This window comes from Nannobrachium achirus, assembly GCF_963921795.1.
Source record: "Nannobrachium achirus genome assembly, chromosome: 20".
NCBI classification, from domain to species: Eukaryota; Metazoa; Chordata; class Actinopteri; order Myctophiformes; family Myctophidae; genus Nannobrachium; species Nannobrachium achirus.
Genome location: NC_137827.1, coordinates 21,996,390 through 22,017,511, shown reverse-complemented (window position 1 = coordinate 22,017,511; position 21,122 = coordinate 21,996,390). Strand labels below are relative to the sequence as shown.

General features: G+C 43.2%; 1 protein-coding gene across 1 annotated transcript; it reads right to left on the bottom strand.

The window, feature by feature from the left end:
• Nucleotides 1-555: 555 nt before the first annotated feature.
• exoc5 (exocyst complex component 5) lies at nt 556-20,341 on the bottom strand. The gene is made up of 18 exons (XM_080750381.1): nt 20,195-20,341; nt 19,187-19,281; nt 16,058-16,205; nt 15,575-15,769; nt 14,157-14,221; nt 13,909-13,937; nt 13,698-13,807; nt 13,255-13,299; nt 13,006-13,146; nt 12,829-12,911; nt 12,241-12,450; nt 10,742-10,889; nt 10,036-10,144; nt 9,574-9,694; nt 9,383-9,469; nt 8,595-8,703; nt 5,195-5,410; nt 556-1,705 (listed from the first exon to the last, which is right to left on the bottom strand). Exons 1-18 carry the CDS (start codon nt 20,219-20,221, stop codon nt 1,517-1,519), a joined length of 2,127 nt encoding a protein of 708 aa, XP_080606507.1. The 5' UTR covers nt 20,222-20,341; the 3' UTR covers nt 556-1,516.
• Between the last annotated feature and the right edge of the window lie 781 nt (nt 20,342-21,122).

Here is a 21,122-nt window from a genome sequence, read left to right as displayed (position 1 = left end):
TTTCAAATGTTTGGAAAAGACCCAGTGTTTGCATCAGGGCCTAACAAAATAATTTTTACAAGCTATCCAGTTGTGATTAGGGCTGGTAGAATTGAATTTATGTGGTATTGATAATATTAATATTAGCCTAATTAATTATGTTGTTTGACTTTGCACAGTGCCGTGTGTACCTTCTACACAACAGCAGCCAGCCGGAGCTGAAGCGGAGCTCTCAGCCGTCTCTATCTCGCCAGCTCGCCCCAGTCCATGACTACTGCACACATTTCATCAACCAGTAGATATCTAATCCCCTCCGCTCTGCTCACTTCCTGAAGACTCACAAAGAACTTTACTCTGGTGGCAAGAATTCCCATGAATACTTGATGACTTCCATAGAAAAGGAAGTTGCCCGTTTCGTCTCACTTTGAAAGTGACACTCGCCCAGAGAGCGGGCGGAACTTTTCAATTTCCGGATCCCGGCGGTTTGCTAAAGGGAGAAGGATAGGATAAAAAAAAAATTAAAAGGTACTGTGATGAATCACATCTTTTTAATGAGTCATTGATTAAGGTAAACAGCGGTACACTGGGAACAGGTTAGCATAGCACGCGGTTTCAGGCAAATGAATGGTCTCCATGCTGGGAACAGAGACGGTGACAGTGAACCTTCAATAATCCCTGTGTGAAGAACTCCACACAAGTTTGATTCCTTAATCAGCAGGGGCCGGCATTTCAACGAGCCCTGACCCAGAAACGCCTGCTGATCCAGTCAACAATGGAGTACATGGGAGTGCGGGCACCGCTGGATGAGCAGGTGTTGATCTGTGCAATTACAGTGACAGATATTCACTGACCCATCACACCAGTCATCTCAGCCTAATTTGTGGACCACCCAAATCTCCCAAGGGGGTTCTCAGACCTGCTTACAGCTCACATCACAGTTCTCTGTAGTAGTCGTGACCTCTTGATCTCTGCTCTGAAATCAGAGGTCGAGGGTTAAAAGAGGTGGTCATGTGTCTTATCTCATGCTCGGCTGAGATGTCTACAGTCTGTGGCAGTCCACTCGCAGGCCCGAGGCAACAGTCATAACCTTCCTTTTACAGCAGCTTTACAGTCCTGTTCCTGTGCACAAGTGCAGCCACATTATAAGATTCATATATTTGGCACAATCAAAACAACAAGTCTGTTTCTTTGTGTGTTATGGGGCAAAAGCACGGAAATCAATGTTGTCCATTTACTGATAGTAGGTCAAATCATAACCCTGTGGATTGGTGTGGGATTAGTATTTAAAAACAAATAAAGTTCAGTCCATAGACATTAAACATAAAAATGCACATATCCCAGATTGAAGGGGGCCTTCTGTCTCTTTGAATGGACAAAGCAATCCTGGAAAATTCCATTTGCCTGAGAGAGAGACAATCCAGAATGAAATAGTGCTCTGAAGCGGGGAAATGAGCTCCGAGGTGCATTGTCTGAAAGCACGGGGGAATAAATGTGATTGGACGGAGGAGGGCAGCGGACGGGACGGTTCGGTCAGTCATTAACTGAAGTGGCGGCCCAGTCGGGCCGCGCGGTAGTCTACTCTCAGCTGGACGAAGGCGTGCAGGAGGTTCCGGTCCAGGTTTGTCAGCTGCTCGCCCGAGCAGACCTGCTTCAGGTTGTCGGGGGCAACCACCAGGAGGTTACAGAGGGCGTGGAGCGTGTCGAACAGCTGCAGCACCAGAGGGACCTGTTGGGGACAAAAAATAAAAAAAATGCAAAATTCTTACAATAGGGTTCTTCAACGTTTTCAGGCCAAGGACCCCTTAGCTGAGAGAGAGATGAAGCGGGGACCCCCAACTACATAATGTATAAAATTGTGTTGCAGATTAAAAATGTTCATAGATTTCTTAAGACAGCGTAGACTTGTTTGACAGCACTGTCATCGTGTTGGAGTAATGTGTATTTTCAGACATTTAACCACTTGAAATGTCAAAAAGCTTCTTTTCCCTCTACAAACCTCTTTGCCAAAAATAGCTGATCTACAAGCTTACAACGCCTTGCGCTGTGAGGCGTATTTTTTGGCTAATGTTCTACTCAGATTAGGGATGCTAGGATTCAACTGGTTAATGTAAAAAACATGATCCTATCGCACAAAGATTTGGCGGCCCCCCTTCTAGTAACTCTGGGGACCCCCTAGGGGTCCCGGACCCCCTGTTGAAGACCCCTGTCTTACAACCTACTGTAAAGATTACAACTAGGGACATCTGCTGGTAATTGCTACATTTTGTCCTATTGGCGGGCAGTTTCCAAAGCACAGATAATCCAGACCCCTATTCCTGAAAAAAAAAACAGACTTTTAATTCATAACCATTTTAACCCGAAAGCCATTCTTCTGGCTCCTAGTGTATTAAGTATTTAAGTATTTCTGTGTAAGAATGTTGCAGTCAAATTGTTAGTTAAAATTGTGCTCATTCTCAATTCGGTCAAAAGAAATTGGTTGAACAGAACTCCTATTTTGAGACCATCGCTCCATTGTTAGCAATGGTTTAATGCAGGCCCATGTGGTCATGAGATCCAAGATGGCCGCGGTGTGAATATGGTCAATACAGTGTTTGTTCAGTAAAGGCAGGTCTTAACCCGTCGATTAAAAACTGACCCTGCTCAGTCTTTTGCAAGAGTCAGTAGAATGACTCTACTCTCAATTCCTAAACCAATCAGGTCCAAAACAAAGTTAGTAATAGTTCTGTGCTTTGTTTTGGTGAGAGAAGAGAAACACTGCTGCAGCTGTGCAAAATTCTCCCAATTTCTCTGGTTGCCAAATTCTGTGAGTGAAACAAGCGACCAGGTCTATGAAAACAGGCCCAAAGGTTTCACAACTTGAGCCCTATTACATTAGCTATTTTCTACAAGAATGTTGAAAGCAAGGCCAAATAAGCAACTACATTTCAGAAACAAGCCCAAACAAAAGCAACCTGAAATTAGAGACTTTACAGGAAAACAAGACCAAAGTTGCTTATAATGAGCAGACCTGACAACACACCAGCTAAGGGTGCAGGCTACGGAGGTCTGATCTGAATGCAATGTTCCGTCGCCCATTTTAAATGCCAAGTTTACCAACTAATGCCAGCAGACTACAACAGACTGGCAGTTTAGAGCCGTTGGAAGTAGGCTGTGAAGTCACCTTAACATGGTTCTCCCTGTCTCTCCAGCTCATTAATAAACAGAAAATAAAAAAGTTTTAAGGTGGGAGAGAGTATCTGTTCATCAGCTTCACTTGTATAGTGTGCCTGTTCCAATTTTGTCTGCTCTCTTCTTTGTGACCCATTACTTCTAAATCCACTTGTTTGTCCTGTATGAGTTCTCTCTCATGATTGGATACAATTTGTGTCTTATAAACTGAAAATAAATGTTCTGTTTGTCAAAGAGCTGGAGAAATGGGGAGACCCCGATTAGTGAATACAAACTCTTATAGCAATGATTACCGTAGAGCTATTAAAGTTCTAAATAGAGAACCTTAACTGGAGACAGGCTGTTATCAGAGACAGTCCATCATTTTTCAGAATAGGGTTTAGTGTACCCGTCTCCTCAGAATTAGACCAATCACAACTCATGGCTATGTGCATGCCATCACAAAACAGAGCGCTCTCTGGCCATAAACAAAAGCAGCATGAAAAGAGTGTGGAACTTGGATTGTAGATGTGTACATAGTTAATCAGCTTCACCACAGAACACGTACTGTGATTTGTGCAGCTTTGTTCACAGTCTGCAACAAAGTAACTTACTATTGATAGCGAAAGATTTAACATAGAGGCCAAACATAGAGGTAAACATTTCAATACTAAAATATGTCTTACTTACATATCTTTGTAATATTTAATACCACATACAGATGTGCCATTTAAAAACGTCACGTGTCATGCCATTGGCAAGACAGTAGATTTTCAGAAAATGTAGATTGTAGATCAACTATTTTTGCTAGTTTCTGCAAAAATAAGCTCTGTTCTCCATATAAATTAGAAAAGCAAAACTGGGAAAGAAACCAGTGAAAAAAATGCATTTGTAGGACATTTTCTGGAAAAAAGTAAAAGCAGTAAATACTGAAGAGTTGAAACGGCACATCACATACTGTAGTTGCAAAAAAGAGAACTGTCAATTACAGCGACTTCTGGCCAATCACAGCGGGGTTTGCCTAGAACTGAGGTGGGATCCATAATAACGCGTCCCGACTACCAAAAACTTCCCTTCAGTCCTCTACTCTGTTGAAATCAGAAACTGAGCAGTGGTGAGTAGGACTATGAAGGTTGTTGTACATGAATAACTACTACTATGCAAAGGTAAATTATGGTGAACTGTCCACCAGAGCGCTTAGGAACAAGTCCGATCATGAATCTGCTATTAGTTGTCGTTACACACGTTGTGTTTTGGGGTGAGCATTCAGCGCAAGTGCCAATCAAAGTGACTCCTGGCCAATCAAAGCACGTCTTTTCCTATCCAAGTGATGGAAAAGATACGCTGTGATTGCCGATAGGGGTTATTCTGCAAATAGACCCCATGGCCAGTCATTTGGGATCAATATACCATATATTTTCAAATAATAGTCACCAGGCATCAAATACCTGCCGGGGGTCTGACACCGTTTTGCGCATCGCCCGGCATTCAAATGGACGTAAATAAATATCGCAAATACTCACCGGGCACAAATTGACCACCGAGGGTTCAAATCAATTTTGTGAATTAAAAGCCTGGGATACTATTTGGAAAAATACGGTAAATAAGAAAAAAAGGCTAAATGTTATTTTAGCCCGGACTTGTCTTTTAAGTACATTTCTTATATTATTTTTTGCTGGCTTTTGCTGGGGACAGGCCTTTATACGTAATCGGCGAGTCTTGTATCGCAGGCTTGTACATCAAAAGTATGAATTCAGTCAATTGGTGTGACTTGAGTGTAGCACTAATGGACAAAACATAAGGAAAGTGATAGAATACTGAGTTCCCCACCTCATGCACCCATTTTTAAGGTTTATAATAAATACAATAAAAACGAATAACTTTAAAAGCCTCATCTGCCATTCGAGGCAGAAACGAGGTACAGATCACAGCTCTCCCCTGGACATACCATGTTTTTGTACCGTCTTTTTTTTTTTTTTCTTTTTGTTAAAGGAATTGGCAAAGGTTTGACGTATGTTCCTTATGTTTTGTACATTCATAGAAGTCACCGTTCCCCCCCACCCCGCACCTTGAAGTCCTTGGCGCTTCGTCGGTATTCGGCCACATCGCAGATGGCCAGCATGCCTCCCATGGAGCTGTAGCTGTATTGCTGTAGGTGCTCGTGTATTAGCCTGTGGAAGCGCACGCCCAGCTCCGTCAACACCGTGTCCACGTTCTTCCCGTCCATGGACTTCCGCACACGCTCCACCTGTCGGCTGACGTACACACACACCTTGGAGCAGGCCTGCAGAGGAGCACAGGAGGGGGTCATGTATCATAACCATCATCATTATAACATGGTATTAAACTACAATGAAGTTGAAGGTACTTTAAACACTTCCAAACCAGTGTCACTATTTTGGGCATATCATAGACAGATTTGCAAACAGATTCAAATACATATATGTGTTTTTAAAATGAAAATAGTACTGTATGTTGAATGAACATTGAACACACAATGAACTGTGTTTTCATTGTGTATTAGTTAGTATGTGAGGTTAGGTGGGAAACAAACTTGTTGTTTGGTTGTGCTTGAGCCTACTGGGATACGCCCATTTTCACAGAATGTTCGGCTATTATGACATGCCCAGAATAGGGACGCTAAGTGGTTTATCACACTTTTGGATCACCATTAATTAATTACATTAATGCTGTTGCACATTTAAAACATGCCAGATCCATCTGCCATTTTTCTTTCAGCAAAATGCATGACGACGTAGTGATTGGTTAGTGAGTGTGACACACATTCAGACAGCAATACAAAATATCAAACTCACTACATGGTGGAATATATAGTGAGTCTAAGATTCATCAATGCAGATGTAGCCTGAAAGCTAGATATGGACACGAAAAGTTATGAATTGTATTCATAACTCATATTCAACCAAATGGACCCTTTGTGTTAGGACCTGGATTGAATGTACCCTCCCCCCCCCCCTTAAACAGTGAATCTCTACTCCAGGATGTAACCAAACACCATACCCTCAACTGGACCAAGGACCATGTTTTATTGCCTATTGGTATGTGGCCGATCAAGATAAGGGACATCCTGCCAGGGTCTCTTCTCTTCATGTGCACACAGTATTGAGCTCCACAGACAAATGTGGAAGACAATGAAACCATGGAATGTGCTAAAAACTGCTTGATGCAATGACATTTTATAACATTACACTACAGGGTTGTATTGCAATATGATGTACAGCAACTATATATTGATTTTAACGTGTACAAATATGTATTTCTTTGGTTATTCGAATTTTTAATCCATATGCCCTCTGAACGATATGAAAGGGTCATATGTCATATGTGGACGTTCGCACAAGCGCAATGAGTACAAATATCTGGTCAAATATACGAAATCACGTTCCTTAGAACTCCAGCATCCAAGTTTAGTATTTTATTCTGTCTAAGGAAGGAGGTGGCAAAGAGACTATGTTTCGACTCCTCCTCATGCGGGCCTAACAGAGAGGCCACACCTCTGGACTTTAAAAGGCCATTTCCTGGTTCTCTCTCGCTCTCTTGCAAAAACATCACTGAACAGAAAACAACAGGACAGTAGGGCTAAAGACTACTCAGCCACCGGGGGCTGCCATGCCCTGGTGAACACAACTCTCTCTTCCAAAAAATCACTGAACAGATAACAACAGAACAGTAGGGCTAAAGACCACTCACCCACCGGGGGCTGTCATGCCCTGGTGACCACGACTCTCTCTCAACAACAGAGGGGACAAGACTGTCCTCTGCAGCTCTACCAACACAGGGTTCCCAGGATCCCCTGGGCTCATCAACAAGCAGGCAAATACACTGCTATCCAGACCAGGTGATTGGAGCATGCAGCGCTCTCGCCTGTGACACCATCTCTCAACAACCACAGGGTGGAATTCCAGGATCCCCTGTCACCTCACCAGCATCTCCTCCAGCGGTGAAGACAACAGACGTGGGTGACTCCCACTCAACAGCAGCAGGATCTCCTGCTCCTGAGCAAGCGCCTCCTCCAGCCAGCGGGGGGTGCCTCTCCATCCTGCTCTGCACACGCTACTTCCTGTGGCTCTCAAAGATGGCTGCCTCCATCCAAGCCGCATGGTCAGACCTCATGGCGATGACACAGCCAACGCCCTGCTGCAATGGCCGACCTTCCAGCACATGCTAGGCTGCTACGCTAGCAACCAACCCTCTCTCTTTCTCCTCCTACTCCCAAACACGTGACGCAGACGGACCCTCTAAAGTAAGGCAGTGTGTGTTTACATGTGTCATTGGCAACGCAGAGTAGGATTAGATATCGAATGTTTAATGATCTTCTATTATTTCATTTCTTTTATTTCTTTTCTTTTGGTAATTGTTTGATTTATATGTTTTGGGGAACGCTATGCAAAACTGAATAATACTGTACAGTAGTCTGCCATCTATTTTGTACAACAATTTGACAGTTTTTTTTAAATACTATGCCTACTACTTCCCTAGGAACCTATTATCTATCTTTTGCTTGAAGAATCAGACATAGCTATGCTAGTCTGAATGTACATTTTATGATTTTTATAATAAATCACTTTTTCATATTTTAACCTTAAGCGAAACAGTGTGGACAGTGACGTTCTTTCTGTGTGTTTTGAATCAATGTGATTGGTACTGGAATCTTAAATGCCTAGGCTAATATAAAGAATCTACGTTTCGAACAGTGAACGAGAAGAGAAAAATATATTTTTCATCATTTTGTGAAAAAAATATTTATTAATATTAACTCTCCTACTGCCAGATTATTTATTTATTTATTGGGTCTGGCGCCATCAAAAAGCGGCTTACCTTTGCGACGTTATAGTAGATAGACAGACAGACATTTATTTATTTATTTTTATTTTTTTTTGGTTGTGCAATAGTGCACTTTGGTCTGCCAGGCAGCAGAGGGCGGCGTCATGCGAGAATGAATGTGAATTTGCCTGTTATGTGTTGAAGAAGAAGAAGACCAGTCACTGGCCACAGAGCCTTACAGCCGGAGGAAATCAACAAGGAAGTGAATTGTTCTCCGTTGATCTAACGCATAATGGATTTTTTACACCATCACCGCGGAAAATGTGTTTACAGTAGACGGCCGCGCGACCCCTCATCAGCTTACAGTCATCAGACGAACGAACCGAACGAGCGCCGTATTGGCATCGAGGTTCTGTAAAAAATGGGGCGAACGTTAACGTTCAAAGCGTGGGAAGAGTTAATATTTTTTATTAATATTGATATTAATATTACTGTCATAACGCTTACACAGAGATGAATACAGGAAAAGGTGGGCACTAGGGAAATCTGGGCATAATCATTTTGGGAAGAATGGGTACTAGAGTGCCCTGAATGTTTTAGTGCCCACCTTGCTTTCTCATTTGTTTGGTTTTGCATGTGAGCCAAGTCAAAGGAGAAGCTATGGCTAAGTTGCGTTCCCTTACTGCAGTGTACTGGATCATGACGTTGTTCTCATCCTCTGGCCTGAAGTCAGTTTTCTTCTGCTCCGTGGTCAGGATGTGCTTCATCTGGCCCACCATGCAGTTAATCGTTCTGGATGGATGTATAGAGAATATGAACAATTGTGCTTTCAACTGAGTGCATTAACACATTCACCACCGAGAACAACTTAAGTCGTCTTCACGCTTTTTCAATGGTTTAGGCCAGTGGTTCTCAACCTGGGGGCGGGACCCCAAGGAGATCCCTAAATTATTATACAAAATGTAATGCCTCAACTCTTAGTGCTCGTCAGGTTGGGGGGTCCCCAGTTCAAAATATTATTTTGGGGGTCGCGGCCTGAAAAGGTTGAGAACCACTGGTTTAGGCTTGATGCTGCTCTCCTGCACCCGGAAGTGGTCCCAGGTCAGGACAAATCCCACAATACAACCAGAAATTACGTCATTCCAAAATGTTCACAAATTTAGAAAAAATGCATTGATCTCAGATTCTTTTCCTAGATGCATTTTTGTGCTTTGTTCTATGGACCCTAATTAAATAACGGATGATCACGTATAACATTTTAGAAAATTGTGAAAGAAAAGACGACGCCCTGCCTGACCACGTGTTTTTTGTTTACATCATGGCCACATGCCTTTCGGTATTGAAAAGATTTAGCAGAGGCTACTGAATTAATTCATTTATACCTGGCAGTCGTTAATTTGTGTCCTCATACTGTATACTGTAAATGCTATAACAGAAGTATCATACATATTGTTATAGTAGGAAAACTGACCTGTCAATGCCTGTATCCAGTTTAACTTCCATTTGTTCAATCACTTCTTTCTTCTTGTGCAGACACTCTGCCAACTTTGGGGAGGAGCTGTGGACACAAATGTCAGAGGTTCCTACTTTTAACTGCGAAAAACAAAGCTAGGTGAGGAGCTAACAGCTTCCAGCAGGATGCACTGATTTGAATGATCTGACCTTATGAGAGGCATAAGGTGGTCGTTGAACTGCTTGTCGAACAGGTGGAAGATAGTGTTGGCCTGCTGGACCACGTCCAGGAAGTACAGGTTGGCGTTCTTGGCATCTGCTGAGGGGATAGCTGTAGTTCAAAGCAAAAGGAACAGAATGGATGATTAGCGTACACAAAAAGGTGGATTAACGGTGGGGGAAATTAGCTTTTGTATGAGAATCAGAAAGCTCCGGGTTCAGCAATACAGCCATCATGTCGAAGTGTCCTTGAGCAAGACACTGAAACCCTTTATCTACTCCACTGTCTGCGTGTGTGAATGGTTTAATGTAATACATACATTGTAAAGTTCCTTGGAAAACGGTGCAATAAATGCTATCCATTTATTATTACTACCATTTATTAATTCCAATCAACAACCACTTGCTGAGACGTTCTTTGATGGTGGCTGTCAGGAGTTGAGATTTACGTACCCGAGAGGCCAATCTCCAGGGCGTAGTCAATGTGTTCCATACACAGGTGCTCCACCAGAAGCAGGAAGATGGAGAAGGCATTCTTGGGCAAGTCTGCAGGATCTGACAACTGGATCACAGCAAAAAGAAAAGAGAATGGCGATGCAATTTGCACTCGGCTCAAAAGGGTTTCTTCACTAAATGGCATAGAACAGGGGTCTTCAACAGGAGGACCCCTAGGGGGTCCTCAGAGTTATTACAGGGGCTCCTCCAAATCTTCCAATCCTTTTTATATTAACAACTTGAACCCAAGTGTCCATATTCTGAGAACTGTAGCCAAAAATAGCAGATCTACAGCGTTGTGAGCTTGTAGATCGTCTATTTTTGGCAAAGAGGTTTGGTGTAGAGGGGGAAAAGAGCAGACAAAGTACAGAGTAAAAGGTCAAGTTTAAACTAAGGTAATGATGGCTCAAGTGGTTAAATATCTGGAAACACAAATTGACACGAATCCAAAATACACTGATGATCGATCATGCTGTCAAACAATGAAACTATATGGAATCTATGAAAAGGTTGTGGGGGTCCCTGCGTTATCTCACCCTCAGTTAAGGGGTCCCTGGCCTGAAAACGTTGAAGACCCCTGGCATAGAAAACAAGTCCCTTATATACTGTATGTTGACTTGAAATGCACAACATTCTCGTGAACCAGGACAAAGGGGATTCTCACCTTGTTGCATCTTTCAAAGGCATGTCGTGTCTCCTGCAGAAGGTTAACCACCACCTCTTGGGACAGGAAGGTCTCTCCATGGGTGTCAAGGCTCGGGCCCAGGGGCAGGTTTGTGCGCTGCCTTATTCGCTCCTTCAACTCCTGGATACTGCAGGAGGGGAGAGAGAGAGAGAAAAGAAGGGATTAGACTTGCTAAAGGCTTTCAAATGTAGTCTCCACCTAGTCCTTTATTCAACAATGTCATGTCTGTTGCCAAGAGGCACGTTAAACCAGGGGTCTTCAACAGGGGGTCCGGGACCCCTAGGGGGTCCTCAGAGTTACTACAGGCGGTCCTCCAAATCTTTGAGTGATAGAAAGTTTTTTTCTCTTTTTTCATATTAACAACTTGAATCCTAGTGTCCATATACTGAGAACTTTAGCACTAAAACGCCTTGCAGTGCGAGGCGTTGTAGATCGTCTATTGAGCTTGTAGATCGTCTATTTTTAGCAAAGAGCTTCGGTGAGAAGGAGAAAAAGAGCAGACTAAGTACAGAGTGAAAGGTCAGGTTTATTAATTACTGACGGTTCAAGTGGTTAAATATCTGAAAACACAAATTGACATGAATCCAAAATACACTGATAATCGTGCTGTCAAACAATGTAACTATATGGAATCTATGAAGAGGTTGTGGGGGTCCCTGCTTCATCTCTCTCTCAATTAAGGGGTCCTTGGCCTGAAAACGTTGAAGACCCCTGCGTTAAACTCATTCACATGTTTTTTATCATCTCAGGAATATATCCAGGATTAGATCAACTGAGATTTAAAGACACCTAAATCATCTTACAAGCTTTTATTTCTTCAAGCTAAAACTATTGCAACAAATGTATTTGTTTTAACATGTTTTAAGCAAAATATCATTTTACAAGCTCCAAATAGTACTCTTAATCAAGTCAATTGACACCACCCACAGGTTTGTACGACAAACGGTTGATGAGTAAAGCCAAATAAAGTTTTGGCCAATGAGGGGAGGGGGCGGGGCAAAGTTAAACCAATGAAGGTGAAGGACTGTTGGAGCAGCAGGAGTCTGTGGTCTCCGGGAATTCCCCGCGAGCAGCCCAGTTGGGGTGTTGATTTGGTCATTTTTGCAGTATTTGGCGGCGGTGGCAGGGGGTCCCTGAAGGTTGTGGTTTGGCAGGCAAGGAGTGTGTGTAGATAATTTCACATGGATAGGGGCAACGATGGCGGAGATATGAGTAGGGCAAAAGTGTGACGTGACAGACAGACTGACGGACGGACTGACTGACTGACGGACTGACAGACAGCCGGTGGAGGTTTTGATAGTAAATGCGACCTGACGGCAACAAAGCGGAGCAGGTTCAGGAGGTTTGATGAGCCAAGTGGTGGCAGGCTCTCGCCTTACTTATGTGGGAAACTCAACCTGTTCTGATTTTAACATAAAAGGACCATTGTCAGCGTATTTTCACACGCCAACAGTATTGTAATGAAACCTAAAACTCACCTGCCAGTGCCAATGAGACGCTTCTGGTGGTTCTTGGAGTCGTAGAAACGTTGAAGGATCAAGTGACTGCGAGTGCGAAGGTAGTCTCTCTCCATGTCAATGTAGCTCTCCAGGTAGGAGGAGAAGATGTTCTTGACGAGTTTGGACAGGAAGGTGTGCTTGTCTGAGCCTAGGTTGAACTCCGTCAGCTTGTTTGTCAACACCGTGGTCCTGGTAGAGGGCACAAACATTGGGATGAAGTCACTTTTTACAGTATGTTTGTCGAGTGACGTGTAACGTGTCAAGCAGATATTAGCCAGAAATCAGTGTACTGTTGCCTTTGTTTTCCAATTTAAATTAATTTCCCCTTTTAGTAATTGACAGTGCACCCTGTAAAATGTTGGTTCGCTGTGAATATGTGTCAAGCTGACAAGGTTTTGAAGTTTAAATGACACATTAACCACTTTCAACCTGGCCTCACTATTTTGAGCATGTCTTTATAGACTTCAATTCAAAAAAGAAATCAAGGGCTCACAATAGCTTGTAGATTCTCAATTCCTCACACAACGACGAATAGGGATTAACTGAATTCATAAATACATTAATTACTTTGTATAAAGGTCATAAAGGTGCTTGAGGTATTGTTCCACGTCACTGTGTCGGGTCTCGTCCAGTTTCTCTCTCACGTGGGCCTGTAAACACAAAGGATATCAGTCTGACAGAACACCACAGTTATGGTGGGATCTAGCTAATACAGAATGACAATGGCAAATAGTGGATATGTACCTGTAGTTTGTTCTCAAAGATACTTTGGATGAGTTTGGCCATAACGGCTTCTGGGCTGCTGAAGACCTCCCCCACTTGCTTGTTGACTCTCTGGCAGAGGACTGCGGTGTCTTCAAACACATCATTCCTCATGTACGCCCCCTGGGAAGAGAAACAGAAGGGCTTACTTGTGGCATGTGCATAATACTGACTGTAAAAAAGAGATGATTGGGATATTATTTGAGACTATAGGGAACACTGTACACTCACTTCCTGACACTGTTTGATGTAGACGTCCACACAGTGCGCATATCCCTGTTACAGAAAGAGACAAGTTACTATCAATGCAACTTTGGACACTCCACTTCCATATTAGCACATTCTGTATGAATCGACATTAACAACAATTTTGAAAGTTTATAAACGTAACATTTTTGTGAAACAGTGAAACTAGCTGATCCACAAGCTCACCATTAGCAAATGCTATTAGCTGTGTTGTATGGGGAAGTATATGGTTTTACAGTAGGTAATTATGCCCTATTTTATACCTTGTCATACAACAGAGTTGCACAAAAATAGCCAGTTTTAAAATGTACTACTTTTACCTATAATGACATGCCCAAAATAGGGATGCTAGGGTTTAAGTGGTTCATGATGTAATGCTGACAAGAACAAAAGGATGGAGTCATGATTGCAGAATGTCTCTGGATCACCTTGAAATGTAACAGAACCGCTGCAACCTCCCGCATACGTCCGATCTCACCCCTGCGCTGGGCGGCAGTGAACTCCTGGATCAACTGACGCTCCAGGTCATGGTACTTACCTGGAAATAACACACACACGAAAAGTTGTTTTATTTGCAGGTCATTTCTTGTGACCTTGTGCCCTGGACAATTTAATGACTACAGCTGAAATACAACTCACTTGCAATCTTTGCCTTGACATCTGCAAATCTGTAAAATGGGAACAAAAATGATTCAGTCAATTTAATCTTCAAGTACAAATGCATGCATTTTTCAGGAACTTTTATAATTTAATCCAACACCAAAACATTGTTGATTCCATGAACCATGATAGGAGATTACACACCACGCTAATATTGGCACTTTCAACTTCCACCTTCTCTGACAGTGCTAGGATGTCTAAAGCTGCCTCTAGGACGCCTGACTCACCTGTCGAAAGGCAGCTCTTGGGCAATGAGATGCAGCTTCTGAATGATATCAGCCGCCTCCTTAATCTGATGAGGAGCGAGGTGGACAAAGGAGGAGAGAGAGAGAGAAATACCATGAGAGGACAGTGAGAGGTGGACATCCAAACAGGCAGAGCAGACAGGCCACTGAAAAACGACTCCACGTGGGGATTCATCATCTTAGAGCAGCCCTCCTCCACCTCCCCATGTTGGCCACGTAGCTGATAACAAGCAGACAACTGCTCACCTGGGCATCGGCAGAAGCGGTGGTGGCAGCAGCAGCAGCCCTGATTTAGCCGCACGTCCAACTCTTTATTGGCATGCTTTTTTTCTGAATAGGCTGTAATCCCACAGGAGTGTAAATCGCCTTCAATAATCTGTCCGGCCAGGGATATCGGCCTAAAAAAATAAAAAAAGAGGCCCCTGTCGAGAACCCTCCCCACGCCCCCCCTCCCTCCTCCTGACATACATGCTGGCTGAAAAAGCTCCGGACCTACGAAAGGCCCGCCGTCCGCAACTCCTCTGTTCCCGCAGATGCCTGCCTCAGCTAACATCATTACTCTGCTCCCGTGAGGAGGATCCAGTCTTTCTGCTCGGCGAAGGTTTTCTAAGTATCTGTCCCCCAGCTAAGATTAGCTAAATCCCATGTAAGTAATGTAGCCGTCTCCCTGCAGTCAGGGTTTAGCAGCACTTGTCTCCACGCTGGCGGCCCAGCCCTCCCTTTCAGAAGGATTAGCAGAGCCATCCCCCTTCAGCTATTCACTTGCAGCTTTCCTCTTTCCCCCTCGTCTGGAGGTATGCTCAGGAAAAAGAATCTGGTCAGATATTCCTGCATGCCTCTCCAAAAGCCTAGCCCCATCTACAGCTCTCGTCTCCGGGATTGACCTCACCCCCCTCCCCTGCTCCACCACCACTAATGATGTGTCTCCAAGCAGGAATGCATCTGGAGCATCCCGATCCCTCCACAACCAATTACAATATTCAAATGTCAATGCTTTTAGGGGTCAACAGTAGGCTAATTTGTCTAATATCAACTTGGCCTGTGTTTAGGTGAAAATCTGAGCACATTTGAGCACCTTGTGTGTAATGTAACGTACTGTAACTGAGGGCAACAGGCTCCCTCTGGCTCTACAATTAATGCAATTAGGCTTGACATGAGCATGTTGACACCCATGCTAGTCAATCAGCCAGTTATTATCAGAAAGCAAATGACACTTTATTAATCCAAATTAGCCGAGGGATCCAACTAAAGGGATGAACTTGACAAATTAACGTGGATCATTTTCTTTATAATCCTGTTCACGTGCGTTTCACCTACGGTAATAATCACAGCGGGGGCCTCCACAACAAAACAAATAAATGGTGGTAGGACAGTAGGTGTGTGTAGTGCAGTGGACTGACCTTGTCTGGATTGTTGAACACGTCACTGCGAAGCTCCCCGTCCAAAAACTCGTTGAAGTAAGTCATGAGACGCTGAGCCTCTACGGCCCTCTGTCGAGGTGTGTTCACTCCCTCCAGCTGGTCTCCCAGGTGACACACCTTAGTGGCCACATAGCTGATGTGCTCGTCCAGTTCCTGGAAATGCTGAAAGGCCACCTGAAGGAGCAAAATGTTTAATAAGCAGACATCTCTACGTGTGGCAGGGGCCTTACAGTACAATGATTTGCACGGATTGTCTTTTATTGTCACATCACAGGTTTACAGGTGTAAAGAAGTGGGTGAAATTCATTTTTGTGCAAGCTCCATCATTTTCGAAAAGAAGAGGGGGGGGGCAGTCAGGCAGAGCAAGGAGACAAATCAAACCGAAAAGAAAAACATGTCAACGAGAGGCAAAGATCAAAAAGAAGAAAAAAAAAGACTTCCAACATTATCCATCCACCTCACCTGATTGCTCCTCTGGAGGTCTTGTACTTTGTGTGCAAATTCCTTAGCCTCGCGGTGACACTGATGTTCAAGCTTCTCCACGCGCCGTTGGATCTTCTCGTCCAGTTGCTTCAGCTCTTCTATGTGATTCTCAAACTCCTCCAGCAGCCTGTCAGTGTGGAGAAAAAATTAATAAAAACATGTCTTTAGAATAGACAAACATACAAAATTGTCTCACACACAAAAGATCTAGACACATGCACGGCACGCACACACAAGGTATAGTATATACTCTTGGCCGTGCCCTTGACCAAGGTTCTGGAAATACACCTGGAGCTGGTCCCCAAGCGCTATTCACTGCTCCTTGGGAGGCGTTAAATACGAGGACAAATTTCTCCATGGTAACAATAAAGTAAAATCAGATCAAATAAACTAAGATCCATGACAACCACATAAAACACAAAACAAATTCACGTAAATCTAAATCTGGAGGAGTAATTGTGGGAAAAGCAGGGTTAAATCTGTCCCACTGACCCAACACTTACAGTTAATAGTTAAAGAATAGTGTGTAACTGGGTGCTTTAATTCCTGGGTCCCTAGACTTAAGAAGCTCTGTAAACTAGGAGCCTCGTCAGCTGCATTTTAAGTGCCATCAGGACGGCCGAGCAAAAGTTGTAAGTCAGCAGTCTCAGCACTACGTTTCACCGAGTAGGAAACATCCTAAAATGATGAGTATATAATCTCTTGACTAATTCCCTCTGCACTGGCTACAGATTAAGGACGTCTACCTTCCCTTCTCGTTCCCTGGTTGGTGACTCACAGTATGGTGGCCTCCATACGTCGTCTCTGACTCTTCACTAAGGTTTAAATAGAGCTTGATAGGGGGTTGTGGCAACGGTTTTGTGGAGGAAGCAGATAAGGCTGGATGGATCGACATAATAGTTAGTTGGGGTTCTTCCAAAGGCCTACTGTGTGGTATTTGTGATTAAGAAAGTTAAGTTGGCTACCAAATGTAAACATAAGACCCAGCAACAGTCTCACCAAGCAACTCAAACTTTATTCCAAGTAACAATGTAGAATGATTCCTGTCAACCGCAAACCCAGCAAGCTCTCTCCAAAACAGAAACAATGTAGTGTTGGTCCATAAATCAGTCACACCCCAAGAAATGTGTCTACAGTCTGAAATCCCATGTCTACAGTCTGAAATCCTTCCCTTTGGAGCATTGCTTAATTTTATTTCTTTCAGAAATCAGATTATAAATACTGGCTGATATTGTAAATACATTTCTCAGAATGAATAATGAGCGGAACAAGGTTATAAAACACAATCAACTAGCCATTTTGTTATTGCTTCAATCATACAATTGTGCACAATCTGGGTATTGCCTACAACCTCACGATAGATGCGCATTACGATACAGAGGCCACAATGCGATATAGAGTCCTAGACCAGCAGTATATCACAAGTAGGTATATCAGAAATAATCAGGCAGAGAAATAATTAATTATTAATAATAACAATTGTTTGGTTGCCCTTGTTTTTTTATGCCACACTTTAAACCCTGTAACTGTAGCACAGGTTTGCAACAATGTAAAGTGCGTTATAAATAAAATGATTATCATCATCATCATCATCTGGGAAACACAAGAAATGAGCATTTGAAAAGTTGAGTTTCTCCAGAATCCCTTGAAAATAGGATGGAATACGGTCATTGATGCTAACTAAACAATGATTATGTTTATATTATGATAAGCTTACATTGGGGCCACAGGGGCTCATGTGGTAGAGTTGCTTCATGGGAATACAAAGTTGTCCGGTTTGATCCCCTTCTCTCCCTGGGTTAGTGTCAAAGTGCAGTTGACACTGACTGAACCCTAACTGCTCCTGATGAGCAGGTTTGAGCAAAGCATGTCCTCTGCCGTTGGTGTGTGTGTGTGTGTGTGTGTGTGTGTGTGTGTGTGTGTGTGTGTGTGTGTGTAGGTGAAGGTAATGCACATTATAAAGCGCTTTGGCTAAAGGCACCATAAACCCTTTTCTGATAGTAAATAATAACAATATATAACATTATGATGTTTTTCAATAGGTGCTTCATAAGTGGAGGCAAAACATTAGCTGAACATGGTAGCCACTCAATACAGTACATCCATGTCAACTGCTTGTTTTTGCCATGCTGCCATCCATAGAAAAAAGTTACCGGTAGACAAATCTATGAGTGGTGGGTGTAAATCAGTGGTGTTCTCAAACGTTATGAATTAGGTCACGGACACCCATAACTCAGAGAGTGTAGCAATGTGTACAATCTCAGTTACAGACCTGACTGTAAGGGTCCATTTGGTTCCTAATTCACTGCCAGGTATTAATTACTTAATTCATTAGCCTCTGCCAGGGTTTTTCTGTGTTTTTACCTTATTCTCGATGGCTCCATGAACATCAACATACCATGATTTAATATGTAAACAGAAGCTCCTGATCACGGTAGATCTTTTTTCACCCGGAAAAGAAAAATTATTCCTGGGCCATCCATGCTTTTGTTATGGTCCGTAGAAAAGTGCTTGTTTTGACCAAAAGCGCGATCTGGGAGAGGATTGCAAGATACATCAATTTTTCAGAATTTCACAACATTGGTCTGGATGGAAAGACGGATTTCCGGATTACATAATTTCCGAATGCGCCATCATGGGAATCGGAGACGGCAGTAGGTGGGAGTGTGTTATTTCTACCGGAGCCGAGGAGAGTAGGGGGAGGCGCTTGTGCAAGGACACGCTGTGATTGGGAGAAGTCCCTTTGAACGGCAGCCGGTCGCAAAAGCAGTCCCCACAACAATAGTTACTATTCTGGACCCCCTGGTTTACAACTTCTAACGGCGCTGAGTCGGCTCTTGCGACCTTCACAAAGCTCGACACAGCGAGCCACTCACTACCGCTCGCTCGGCGGTGTCTCAGGTGGCTCAAGGTCACCTGAGACGCCGCGCCTCCGTCATAGTTTTGTCAATAACTATACTTTGCCAAAACAGCGAGAGAAGCACTTCCGCGTTGGCCGTGGCCTCGGCTCAGCACCGGTAGGAAAAACTTCGTTGCGCAGTAGGTAAACCACTGAATAGACGAGATGACGCGTTAAAGAGTCAATGTGTTTAAATGACACTAGCCTACCTTTTAGGATCAAAGGCCTCGGCACCTCCTTTGGAACCTCCTCCAGGTGTTCTCCATGCCAACCTCTCAATGTACTCATCTGCATCAAAAGGCTCCTGGAGGGAGGGAGGCAAGTGCCAAGTAAACAAGTGTACAAAACTGCCAAGCAAATATCAACACAACAACACAACAGTGACGACACGACACACCCACATCACAGGAGCAATAAGCGAGCTATGAACCGAATTGTCGTTATGACAGGGGTCTTCAACAGGGGTCCAGGACCCCTAGGAGGTCCTCAGAGATACTACAGGGAGGCCGCCAAATCTTTGTGTGATAGGATCATGTTTTTACATTAACCACTTGAACCCTATCATCCCTAGTATTCTGAGTGGAACATTACCCAAAAATAGCAGATCGACAAGCTGACAACGCAAGGTTGTAAGCTTGTAGATCGGCTATTTTTGTCAAAGAAGAGCAGACTAAAGTATTTGATGGTTCAAGTGGTTATATGTCTGAAAATACACATTACTCCCAACATGATGACAGTGCTGTCAAACAAGTCTAAGCTGTCTAAGAAATCTATGAAAATCTTTCTTTGTTTCTGCAACACAATTTTACACAATATGTAGTGGGGGTCCCTGCTTCATCTCTCTCTCAGCTAAGGGGTCCCTGGTCTGAAAACGTTGAAGACGCCTGCGTTAAGATATTCCTCACTACCAGTACCGAATAAACTGTATGCTCAATCTGACGTTAGCCAATATCACAATTCATAAATATAGCAGTGTACGGTTATTAGATGAGCAGGGTGGATGCAAAATATACGGTGACGGATCATTTTCTGCAGGTCATGTTCTTTACATCTGACATCTCTCCACACTGGACAAACAACCTTGTCCAGTCTGTATAGTGACATTATTCAATATTTCTGGCAGGCACATACATTGATGATCAACCATCAAGCTAACGACACTAGCTACCTAGCTACCCTGCTAACACAGCACTTTCAGTGCACCAGATCATTTCTACCTCGAACAGTTGAGCTGTTGTTGCCATGTTCAACCGTCGGCTAGCAACGCAGAGCAGAGGAGTGATGTTTAGACTTGAGGGATGGTGAATCGGCAACACTGCCGACCTCCCGATAGATTTGCTGCTTTTCCTGCAGTGTTGTCCTTTGTTGACAGCATAGAGCCAGCCCAGCTAGTTAGCAACCTGCTTCCTGTATGGGGAAAAGGGTGGGGATATGATGCGTTCAACATGTCTCGGGAAGTCGGAATTTGCAACTGCAATTTTGCTCAAGATTGGAACGGTAATTTAAAGTGTGAATAATAATAATAATTATTATTATAATACAAATATATATGTTTATTATTATTATGTTATATTATAGTAGGCCTATATGGCATAGGCCTATCATTAAGAAATGTGGGAATTTCTATATGCCAACTGTCAAGAAAACCTTTTTAAATTGTGTCTACGATCAATTAAAGCAGCCAACGGAAATTTGCTAAATAGATGTAAGATATTTCCAAAAGAGTAGCACATCAAAAACCTCAAATCAACGGAGGACAAAGTACTCACCATTAGGAATTGAAAAACCGACCGTCTAGTACTCCACTGAGAAACCCCAACATTGCTGATGCGCATTGCGCAACATCTCTTTCTCATTTAGATATAAGATATTATTTAGAAAACGTTACAGTCGTGTTAAACAAACAGGCAGCAACAACAACCATAACTGTAAATGTAGCCATTTAATGCACTGCTTGTAGTCCTCAAACTAAGAATGAAATAACGAAAATAACTTTATTACTACATCACCATACCAAGGTCAGATAAACGGCATAGAATCATAGAATTCCTAGTCTCCGACGCGTCTGAAACGCAGCAAGAGCTGCCCGCAAACACGCATGCGCACAAGTCACCTGATTGGCTGTGGCTGTCACATGAAACAACA

Coding starts and splice junctions, on each gene's coding strand:
- exoc5 (XM_080750381.1), bottom strand. CDS start 20,221: ATGGCAACAACAGCTCAACTGTTCGAG. Junction 13,147..13,254: donor ACATCAAACAGTGTCAGGAA/GTGAGTGTACAG, acceptor TTCTCTTCCCAG/GGGGCGTACATGAGGAATGA. Junction 10,890..12,240: donor CGTCTCATTGGCACTGGCAG/GTGAGTTTTAGG, acceptor CCCCTCCTGCAG/TATCCAGGAGTTGAAGGAGC.